Consider the following 12,006-nt stretch of genomic DNA (forward strand, 5'->3'; position numbering starts at 1 on the left):
CCACTATAAGGAGAATAATCCTGGAATGTTTTCATCAAAAACCTTAATTTCTTTTCGACTGAAGAAAGAAAGACATGAACATCTTTGACATGGGGGTGAGTATATAATCAGGAAAATTTTATTTGAAAGTGGACTAATCCTTTAACTCTTGACCGTGTGAAGTCCATAAACCTTGTAACTTTTGTAAGATAAGTTTAAGTACAGCAAAAAAGGGTTTGTTTACACAGAGCCAAATCCACCCTCAGGAATTACCAGAAGATGTGCTCCTAGAAAAGTCTCACACTTAACTTTTTTTTACTTAACTTTATAGACACATTTCTTGTATGGAAGAAATAATATAAGCACCTTAACAAGAATCCAAGTTGCACATTTCTGCCTGAAAACACTCCATTGCCTTGTCCCACAGACTTCCATCAAGAGTGAAAATTACTGACTGTGGTAACTAACACCAAGCCACAGAAGCTGTGAATAGAAATGAACTGATTTTGAACCAGGAATATTCCTTTAGATGCCTTTTCTTGGTATATTCAAACACCCTGCAGAGATTGTGTTGAGATGAGGCAACCACATTAGTTTTCCATGCACACCCACACACCTTCCAACACAAATGTACAAATGCTATAAGTCGGGGCCAGCCGATATATAACAGCAGATCATAAATATATAGTATGATACAGTAGAGTATATGGTTTGCTAAAGTGGCATATAAACATGGTAGATAACTTGTGTGATGACCGTCTGCGAGTCCACCGAGAGATTTGCTTCCAAAAGACAGCCAAACAAAGGTACAGCAGCACAACAGAGTGACAGTCAGTGTGTTTAGTGTTCGAAGGCCACCTCAGACATGCATTTCCTCTCAGAGTTCAGTCCGAAGCTTCCATTTCCAAGTTCAAGTGCTCTGGTTCTACCTCTGCTTCCTGTCTAGAGGTGTGCCAGGTTTGTTCTCGGTGCGACGGCATTGTCTCTCCTTGTCTGAGCCGCTTGGAGGACCTGTAACCATGGCAACCCCGTGTGCAGAAGTGGCATATTCTGAAGCCTGTGGGTTGTGAGTCGAGCCATTAAGAGTGCTTTGTACAGATATCTGTGCCTGCGTAAACAATGTTTTTCAAGTATTTAAAAAGCACAAGTAGATTGAGTCTGCGATTGCTGTCGGGATGTGAAGTACAAGGAAAAGTGAGAAGAATTTGTGTTTAAGGACCTTAATCAAGGTAGATGCTGTATCAAATTTGATGTGAATGAAAACGAGACTGTGAGGGATAAAAGTACAGTATAATTAATAGGTTGGGGACCTTGGTGTAAAATGTATACTAGGAATATATAGATAGTAAAATGGCTGATACAATATTTTCATGCCCAAAATTAAAACTCTATGCACTTTTTCTGAATAAATAATAAAAAAAAAAACACTAAAAACTAAAATCAACAGTATAAAATACACTTTTCATGTGAATTTAGGCATCACAAAATGTACAATATGAAAAATGGATATTCATTTCGAGAATACATTTAACAGTGTTATTAAATTATTAGTGTTTTTAAACTTTAAGTGAGTGTTAGATGATGGCTGATCCAATATGGAGTTAAACATTAAAACTGAAAGTAAAAATCTTATAAAAACAAACAAACTTGGTACTAAAATAAAAAAATAAATTATATATATTATATAAAGCATTAACTATTACTGGAAGATGCTTATTGTGATTCCTAATATATTCATTAGATATTCTAGAACATAACCACTATATTTCATAACAGAGCAAAAAAAAAAAAAAAAAAAAAAAAGACTTGAATACTTGAATAATTACTTAAATGGATACAAACGAAAGTCAAACTTGACAGCATGCAACTGTTTTAATTTGCATATAATCTGAGACAGCCTCTGGGTAATTTTATATTAATTACTAAATAATGTAACTTCATTTTCAATTCCAAAATCATGCATCAATGCATCATTTTATCCCTAAATGTTAATTCTGTACATATATTCCTCACAGCCACATAATTAAAATGTCAGATTATTAGTCCATAAACACCAATTCACCCCATACTTCACCTTGAACGTCCACTCTAAGGTCCGTGGAAGTGAGCGACGACTACTTCAAATAATGTGCCGGTATTTTTGTGTCTGAAGTGTGCATCAGACGTGAGTCTCGATGTAGGAGTGCGTGTGCGAGAGGGAGGGCGTGCGGGGGGCGGGTTCAGGCGTGGTGGCAGGGCTGGGCTCGGAGGCGGGGCTGGGCTGACGGTCCCGCTGGGGCTCTCCTGAAAACAGCTCCATGTAAACTTTCTTCCATTCCTGGAACTCTGAGGACGTGAGCTTAGGATTTGCCAGCAGCTTGTCAATCAGTGCTACCTCGCCCTCCCTGTCCTATGGGAGTGAAGAAAGAGAGCAGTGGAGGGTGGGCATTACAGATACAGTCTCCTTCATACAGTGGTTAGGATGTCATAGTCAAAGCACGCCACAGGCGGTTAGCGTAGACGTGAAGCGATGTGGACTCAACCTAGATGAGCAGAGCGGCACATACACGCAAACACACATAGCATGCTCAGACTTGACTGGAGTCCTCTGGCACTGTGGGGCTTTGTGCCCCCAATTAACCTTCTTTCATTCAAGTCTGAGTGATAAGGGATGCTTATAATACCCACAATGCATCAGAAGGCTCTGCCCCAACATAATGAGGACAGCACAGCGGTTTTAGGGGGAGTGGGGGGGGGGGGTGCAGAGGCAGCGCCACAGATACACAGCACAGGCACAGACCGACTGACCCAACCACAGGAAGACCTACTGGCACCAAACCAGATTAACCCACATGGAGAAGCAGGGTTCAGAGCAGAGTTTGGCCATGCCAAAGGTCATTGTCTCATCAAAGATGGTTATCAGCTGGTCAAAATGGTGATTAGCTGGTCTTAGGTGGTCATTAGCTGGTCTAAGATAGTCATTAGCAGGTTTAAGCTGGTCATTAGCTGGTCTAACATGTTTAAGGTGGTCTTTAGCAATTTTAAACTGGTCATTAACTGGCCTAAGATGGTCATTAGCTGGTTTAAGATGGTCATTAGCTGGTCTAACATGTTTAAGGTGGTCTTTAGCTGTTTTAAATAGGTCTTTAGCCATTTTAAACTGGTCGTTAACTGGTCTAAGATGGTTATTAACTGGGTTAAACTGGTTATTAACTGGTCTAACATGATCATTAGCTGGTTTAAGGTGGTCTTTAGCCATTTTAAACTAGCCATTAACTGGTCTAAGATGGTAATTATCCAGTTTAAACTGGTCATAAACTAGACATTAGCTAGTCTAAGATGGACATTATCCAATTTAAACTGGTCATAAACTGTCATTAGTTGGTCTAAGATTGTCATTAGCTCATAAATCTTGGTCCATCTTAAATCTTTTGGTGCAATTGAACAGCTGTTTATTTTACCCACAATGCAAGGGGAGGCTCTGCCCCAACATAATAAGCACAGAGCTGCAGCTGGGGAGTTGGGGGAGATGGGTAACAGCAGAGGACCCATCCACAGAAGACCCAATGGCACCAGGCAGAGCCTAAACCAGATTAGCCCACACAGAGAAGCAGGGTTCAGAGCAGAATTTGGCCATACCCTCCTCCCACACCAGACAGAGAACTCCGTCTAACATGGATGGGATTCTGGGATAGCAGTTTGGCTTAGTAAACCATATTAAAATGGACTACAAAAAAAAAAAAAAAAATCCTGCTGTCCCCAGAACCCCACAGACATCAGACAGATGGAGAGGAACGGACGGACAGACGGGACAGATGAAACAAACAGGCACACACGGTTTCAGTGGGACCCATGCGGCAGCAGAGGTCAGATACCTTTAGCGTGCTCTGCAGGATGCGGAGATGATGCAGTTTGTCATTTAGCTGTGGATCGTTGCAACGCCGAATGAAAAGGTGTTTGTACTCCAGACGGGTGGAAAGGCGGTGCTCACCAATGGGCGACAGACTGGCACGCTCCAGAGCCCGGTACAAATCACCAAGCGAATCCGCCTGCCGATGGCACTCCGGCTCCCCGCCTGTGGGGGGCGCCACAGAAAGCCAGAGTTAAAGAGGGGTGGCTCCACCAGCAAAGCACAGTGAGTGGGATTGGAAAAGAAACAGACAGATTGCAACATTTAAACTGTGCATTTTAATGTTCAGTCAGGTGTGTAGGTTGGCATGAAGAGTTGATGATACTCAGCTCATTTATTTTGTTAGTCTGAAATTGTGAAGGTAAAAGGAGAGCAAATGACATAAGGTCTGGACGAGAAGTGTCTTTCGTCAGGCTGGCATAGAAAAATGCTTAATCAGGCCCAGATTTATGTAAATAATATGGGAACATTTTCTCTCGCTGTCTCGGTTTTTATCTGTTATCGTTTGAAGAAACGTGTGCTGGTTTCTCTGTGTCAACACAACATCTCTTATTCTCTCTGTCACACACACACACACACACACACACACACATCTGCTCTTCTCAATGTGTTTAACAATTCCCTGCTAAAATATCCAGCTTAAAATGTAAGAGGTGTTTTAGAAGCTAGTCATTGGCTGATCAAGATGGTCATTAGCTCATCTAAGCTGGATATTAGCTGGTTAGCATGGTGATTAGCTGGTCTAAGATAGTCATTCTCTAGTCAAGATGGTTATTAGCTAGTTAACATGGTGATTAGCTGGTTCAAGCTGTCACTATGGTCAAGATGGTCATCATTTGGTCAGGATGGATATTTACTCATCAACATTGGTTATTAGCAAGTCGACATGGGGATTAGCTGGTCTAAGCTAATCATTAGCTGCTTTAAGCTGGTAATCAGCTGGTCAATTCTAGTCAATACTGGCTCATAAGATGGTTTAAACCGGTCATTCACTGGTCTGAGATAATCATTAGCTGATCTAAGGTGGTCATTAGCTGGAATAAACTGGTCATTAATTGGTCTAAGATGATAATTAGCTAGTCAAAGATGGCCATTATCCATGGTCAAAAATGGTCATTAGCTAGTCTAAGATGGTAAATAGCTCATCATTAATGGTCCATCTTAGATTTTTTGCTGCTATTGACCAACTCGGTCAGCTAATGGCCAATTTAGAAATGCTAGTAAACAGTAACTAGATGATCAAAGATGGGTTTTGTAACATGGTGGCTGTTCAAATTGCTAACGGCCAGTATAAATCAGCTACCACCCACAGAAACTGCATTAACATGCAAAAATGGCAAAAATACATAATCACACCTTGTTACAGTATGTTGAAAAACGGGTTGAGTAGTTGCAGTTTTATAGTGGTAGACACCTAAAGATGGACAGTAAAGCTAGGAGACGGATTTCAGCACTGTTTAAAATGACATGTTGAAATCGTTCAACACAGCCCCCTTTAAAAACAAAGAAAAACTTCCCTAGGGCTATTCAGGTTTGGCAATCAATCACTCTGCCAAGCGGATGGCATGTTGCTTGTTTCTTTGATATTTCTGTCTGCGTGCAACTGTATATGCTGGTGCTCATGTGTTAGTCCAGAAATAAGTTGAATCACTCGTGTTCTGTTGTTGGAGTGTTTGTGTAGGTAAAGCGTGTGGGCCATGAACAGTATCTAGTGCTGGGTGTTATTAGCAGATATTACATGCGTTTCTAATGATCAGGCCTTCACGAACCCACAGTGTACAGTATGTGGGCGTGTATTTACCCACTATTCTGAACAACCACAAGAGGGCAGCAGTCCCACACAGCTCCTCCCACCACATGCTGCAGATGCAGGGTATGCACATCACATCCAGCAAGGGAGTTTAATTTAGTAGCTGTTTACTAAAAAATGATCTAAATGATTATCCATTCAGGCGTTATCTATTTATGCACCAAAGACCCCAAGGACTGTGGGAAGAATATAAATCTATTCTTTTTTATTGTTTGATATGTGCGAATTTTAGATTTTATTTATTGTCTGTAACAACCCTAACCAGTACAGACTCTACTACCTGTCAGTCCACATCTCTAACTTATTTAGCATATTTCTAACTTTTTTATATGATGTTAATCATTTTGTATGCAAGTTATTTCTTGCGATCCCTGCTTTTGATAAATGCCTGCAATCATTTGAAAGAAAAAGCATTATATCGACCGCTTAGTTAGCCATGTGATGAATTACAATAAGAACGACTCAACCTGAGTAGATCAATAAAGTTTTAAAGCTCTTTGTGATCCTTTTGCAACTTGTTAAATGGCACAGAACTCTTGTAGTGCAGCAAAACTTTCCAGTTGCTGGGGAACATGTGATTGAGAGTCACGATCAATAGGCCATGCCTCTCTTTTCTCTTCAGTATGTAGCACAGCACGCATGGGCTCTGTGGATGACTAACAGATGCCCCCAACTCCTCCAGAGAGGGATAGAGATATAGTGATATAAAAGACACAGATAAGAGGGAGACTCATTAAAAAGCCACTGGGATTATATATAGACTGCTGCTGGAGATCCGTCTGAGATGACGAAAAAGGGGAATATTAGAAGAGAAAGTTAGACAGGACACTGCGAAAGGGGGCCGACGGGAAGTGAGACAGGCAGATCGGTGGTGAGGTAGTGGAGATGGGGAATATAGATGGTGAGATGGCAATGAGCCATGAGGCCATAGACTGCGAGACGAGAGGAAGATGAAAAGTAATACGGGGGAGATAAACAGAGTGGTAATCCAGCAGCAAATGGGCGGCTTCCTGTGAGGTTTGTGGAGAGAAATGAGTCTATCTGGACACCAGACCAAAATGGGACAGAATTAATAGCCCATTCAGAATTGATTGCTAACTACATGGTTTAAGCATAATCTATGAGACAAAGCATTTCAGACGCTGAAGAAGTAAAAGAGGTGTCCATGTTTAAAAAGTAGTCACATTTATCAATAAGAATCTGAATAAACAATTGTTCCTCCAAGTAATATATTTCATTAGCATTCAACAGTGTGTCCCACAACCCCCAAGGGCGCCATGTGGGTACCATAAGAGTTATGCAGATTATTTTTTCATTCCCAAACCTTCTAAACTATTTACATGAAGTATCCCCTGAGATTTTAAGTTAAAATTTCAGTAATTTTACAACATATTTGCATGTTTACAGTTTTATGATGACAGTTAATGGTCAAATGACAAGCAGATAAAAATCTAAATATTTCTGTTTTATTTTGATTATTTATTGCAATTTTCGGTCACAGTTTATATTAGCGGTCTTTATATGGAAGTTTGTTTCTGCCATGGTATAAAAAAAAATTAAAAAGATAATTGTGACTTTTTATCTCGCAATTTTCACTCACCGGTTCGAGTTAAAAAGTCAAAGTCAGAATTGCGGAATATAACTACGTAATTGTAAATTATAATGCCAGAATTGCGAGATATAAAAAGTTTATATCCCTCAGTTCTGACTTTTTTTGCGAGTTTATGTCCCAGAATTCTGACTTGTTTTCTCGCAATTATGAGTTTATATCCCACGGATCTCACTTCTTTTCTTGCAATTGCGAGTTTATGTCCCAGAATTCTGACTTGTTTTCTCACAATTACGAGTTTATATCCCACGATTCTGACTTCTTTTCTCGCAAATGCAAGTTTATATCCTGTAATTTTGACTTTTTTTCTTGCAATCATGAGTTTATATCCCACGATTCTGACTTCTTTTCTTGCAATTGCGAGTTTATATCCCCGAATTCTGACTTTTTTTTCTCGCAATTATGAGTTTATATCCCACGGATCTCACTTCTTTTCTTGCAATTGCGAGTTTATGTCCCCGAATTCTGACTTGTTTTCTCACAATCACAAGTTTATATTCCACGATTCTGACTTCTTTTCTCGCAAATGCAAGTTTATATCCCGGAATTCTGAATTTTTTCCTTGCAATTACAAGTTTATATCCCACGATTCTGACTTCTTTTCTTGCAATTGCGAGTTTATATCCCGGAATTCTGACTTTTTTTCTCGCAATTACGAGTTTATATCCCACAATTCTGACTTTTTCTTTTCTTGCAAATGTGAGTTTATATCCCGTAATTTTGACTTTTTTTGTTGCAAACACGAGTTTATATTCCATGATTCTGACTTCTTTTCTTGCAATTGCGAGTTTATATCCCACAATTCTGACTTTTTCTTTTCTTGCAAATGTGAGTTTATATCTCGTAATTTTGACTTTTTTTCTTGCAATCACGAGTTTATATTCCATGATTCTGACTTCTTTTCTTGCAATTGCGAGTTTATATTCCGGAATTCTGACTTTTTTTCTCGCAATTACGAGTTTATATCCCACGATTCTGACTTCTTTTCTTGCAATTGCGAGTTTATGTCCCAGAATTCTGACTTGTTTTCTCACAATTACGAGTTTATATCCCACGATTCTGACTTCTTTTCTCGCAAATGCAAGTTTATATCCCGTAATTTTGACTTTTTTTCTTGCAATCATGAGTTTATATCCCACGATTCTGACTTCTTTTCTTGCAATTGCGAGTTTATATCCCCGAATTCTGACTTTTTTTCTCACAATTATGAGTTTATATCCCACGGATCTCACTTCTTTTCTTGCAATTGCGAGTTTATGTCCCCGAATTCTGACTTGTTTTCTCACAATCACAAGTTTATATTCCACGATTCTGACTTCTTTTCTCGCAAATGCAAGTTTATATCCCGGAATTCTGAATTTTTTCCTTGCAATTACAAGTTTATATCCCACGATTCTGACTTCTTTTCTTGCAATTGCGAGTTTATATCCCGTAATTCTGACTTTTTTTCTCGCAATTACGAGTTTATATCCCACAATTCTGACTTTTTCTTTTCTTGCAAATGTGAGTTTATATCCCGTAATTTTGACTTTTTTTCTTGCAAACACGAGTTTATATTCCATGATTCTGACTTCTTTTCTTGCAATTGCGAGTTTATATCCCACAATTCTGACTTTTTCTTTTCTTGCAAATGTGAGTTTATATCTCGTAATTTTGACTTTTTTTCTTGCAATCACGAGTTTATATTCCACGATTCTGACTTCTTTTCTTGCAATTGCGAGTTTATATCCCCGAATTCTGACTTTTTTTCTCGCAATTATGAGTTTATATCCCACGGATCTCACTTCTTCTCTTGCAATTGCGAGTTTATGTCCCAGAATTCTGAATTTTTTCCTTGCAATTACAAGTTTATATCCCACGATTCTGACTTCTTTTCTTGCAATTGCGAATTTATATCCCAGAATTCTGACTTTTTTTCCTCACAATTACGAGTTTATATCCCGGAATTCTGACTTTTTTTCTCACAATTACAAGTTTATAGCCCATGATTCTGAATTCTTTTCTCAGAATTGTGAGATATAAACTCGCAATTGCGAGTTTTAAAGTTCAATTCTGATGGAAAAACTCAGCTCACTTGCAATGCTGAGTTTATATCACGCAATTCTGAGAAGAAAAAAAAAAATCACATTTTTTATTTTTTATTTAGTGGCAGAAACAAGCTTTTATATCTTTAACAACAACGTACTTACTCCCAAAATAATAATAATAATAATACAAAAAGTGCAATGTACTTATTGTGTTTGTGTTGTATTGTAAAATACTTTTGCTGCTATTGATGTGTGATACGGGTAAGGTTAGGGACAGGTTTGGTTGTATGGGTAAGTTTAAGAGTGGGTTAAAAGGTAAGAGAAGGATCAACCGTGTAATTATAGATGTAATTACATACAAGTAATTATAAGTACAATGTTAAAACATGCATGTACACAATAAGTTTAATGTATCAAATGATTAATTTAAATGTTAGAATATAGTATTTATAAAGTAGGACCAATTACAAATTTTTTTTTTTTTTTTCATTAATTTAATCAATTATTAGCTTTTCATCAATTCAGCAGTTCCCTCACAAATGCCAGTTTGGAAAACCCTGGTTTAATCTGAAACAAATTTTTGTGGGAAAAATTGTTAAACAAAAATTAAATATTAATTACATCAATAACCAATATTAATTAATCAGTATAAATTTTGAATTAATATTGAATAAAAAATTACTAATATGTTAATAAGTTATAGTTTAGTCTGTTCTTGGAATAAAAAAGAAGTTATAGTTAAGAAGCTAAAGTTTGCTTTTGTATTATTGTCCCTCAAGGCAACAATTAAAATGTTGTGAATAAAATTTTTAAAATGTAATTATTGTTTTTTGAGTATCATTGTTTCTGTTTTATATATTCCTATGCAATTATTTTTAATCATATGTATCACTACAGCTGAAAATTAAATTCAAGAGGACAGGCATACAGAAATGTCTATAAAGATTAACTTTCCTTGTAAATCAAAATCAAGTCAGGTAAAGTAAACTAAAGTGGGCCAGGAGCTTGTGTCAGAACCACACCAATACAGCAGGTTTAAAATGAGTTTCATGGGAAAGAGCATGCAGCTATTTCTAGACGAAGATGCCTGCATGTGTGCACGTGTGTAAGAAAGAAAGAAGTGGACAGATCTCAGTGGGGAACCTCACAGCACAGCTAAAAAAATCCTGCAACTCAGGCACTGTTTATGCTTCATACAGCACCAACACACTCAAACAGGGAAAAAGGAAGATACAGAAGCTAAGAAAACACAGAAAGAAATACAGACAAAAAAAAAAGAGCCACAAATCCCTGCACACATCCCTCTCTGAGAGCACTGCTCTTAACAATTTAATATTGAAGCACTCAAATTCACACATGCACTAAAATAACTCTGCTGTGCCTACTGTTCTCATAATCAGAGGGGTTATTAAAATCTAATAGAATGTGGTAAAGAGGTTTTAGTGGACTGATTTGAGCCGACCTGGTTTATTTTCTTTCAAGTACAGCTTTTCACACTTCAAAATTGTAACAAAGGGTAGATTCAGCAGTATCTTTGCATAAGCTTGATCAAGTCACATCCCCCATTTGCCATCATTATAAATTTATGTTAATCAATTAAAGTCTTAAAAGTCTTCTTAAAAGTCTTAAATTAAAAAATAAGCAAAATTATATTATACATATTATAATTATATTATACATATAATATACATATATATTATACAAAATTACATTATACATATAAAATTATATATTATATATATACATTTTTTACATTTTTTATTATTATTATAATTATTATTGTCATTATTTTATTATTTTTGTCATTATTTTATTAATTTATTTAGATTAGGACTTTATTTTAAATTAATTTAGGTATGTTACATACAGTATATATACATATATACACACATATAGGTCTGTCAATCAATTATAAAAATTAATTAAATGAATTATGGAATTAATGGGTCGGGGAAAACGTATTTTTAAAAAGCATAATAAATGAATGAATAAATAACAAAAACAATAAATAATAACATAAAAATAATAATTTAAGGTGCAGTAGGTGATCTGGGAAATGCTAACGTTAGCCTGCTAGCATTGAAAGCATATGATCCCGTCCTGCCAGCATATCGAAGTCAAAAAGGAGATGCCGCTAAACTACCTCATGTCTCAAAGCACATAACATTACAATAATGATGAATGTAAACAACTTAGAGAGCTTGTACCTGACTGCTGCAGATTCATTTCGGTGTTGATACTGTTGACATGGATACGCATATATCCGAGTCTGAGACTGAACAGCTCCTGTTAGAACGTCACGGGTTGCCATCTCTTAATTACGGTAGTTATGGCATGAACACAGCATAAGCTTGTTGTTTTGATTCGGTAGGAACTGTAAAAGATGGCTGCTGTTTGTTTGCGGTGCTCCGTGACTGACGTCTGTCTGTATAAACTCTGCATAGCATGAAACGCACTGATAGCGTATGATGTCTGCACGAACAGGGTGTGCGGGGGTATGTAAAAACATGCGTTGACAGGAAGGTAGGACATCATATTATTTCATTCGGAACAAATATAATAATTGGATGAACATTTTATGGTCCTATGCCTTCCATATATGATATATATTTATAAAAATACATTTAGACCATTAACATAGTGATTTCTATCAGGATATGAGGAGACTTTCAACCAGTATAACAACATTTTT

At 37.2% G+C, this 12,006-nt stretch overlaps 1 protein-coding gene across 17 annotated transcripts in view; it reads right to left on the minus strand.

Annotated features, from left to right (window-relative positions):
* Positions 1-23: 23 nt before the first annotated feature.
* Positions 24-12,006, minus strand: part of cnksr2a (connector enhancer of kinase suppressor of Ras 2a) — a 104,131-nt gene continuing 92,148 nt past the window's right edge. For 16 of the 17 annotated variants that reach the window (XM_048174726.1, XM_048174715.1, XM_048174713.1 and 13 more), the window contains 2 exons: positions 3,834-4,033; positions 24-2,368 (listed from right to left, as the gene is read on the minus strand). In XM_048174726.1, the coding sequence (XP_048030683.1) occupies positions 2,138-2,368; positions 3,834-4,033 (431 nt within the window). In that variant the 3' untranslated portion in view covers positions 24-2,137. Of the gene's footprint in view, positions 2,369-2,807; positions 3,542-3,833; positions 4,034-12,006 lie in introns of those variants that run through there. The other variant, XM_048174722.1, reaches the window with a different exon arrangement.

The sequence above is a fragment of the Megalobrama amblycephala genome, linkage group LG22, assembly GCF_018812025.1.
Source record: "Megalobrama amblycephala isolate DHTTF-2021 linkage group LG22, ASM1881202v1, whole genome shotgun sequence".
In the NCBI taxonomy this organism is placed as follows: Eukaryota; Metazoa; Chordata; class Actinopteri; order Cypriniformes; family Xenocyprididae; genus Megalobrama; species Megalobrama amblycephala.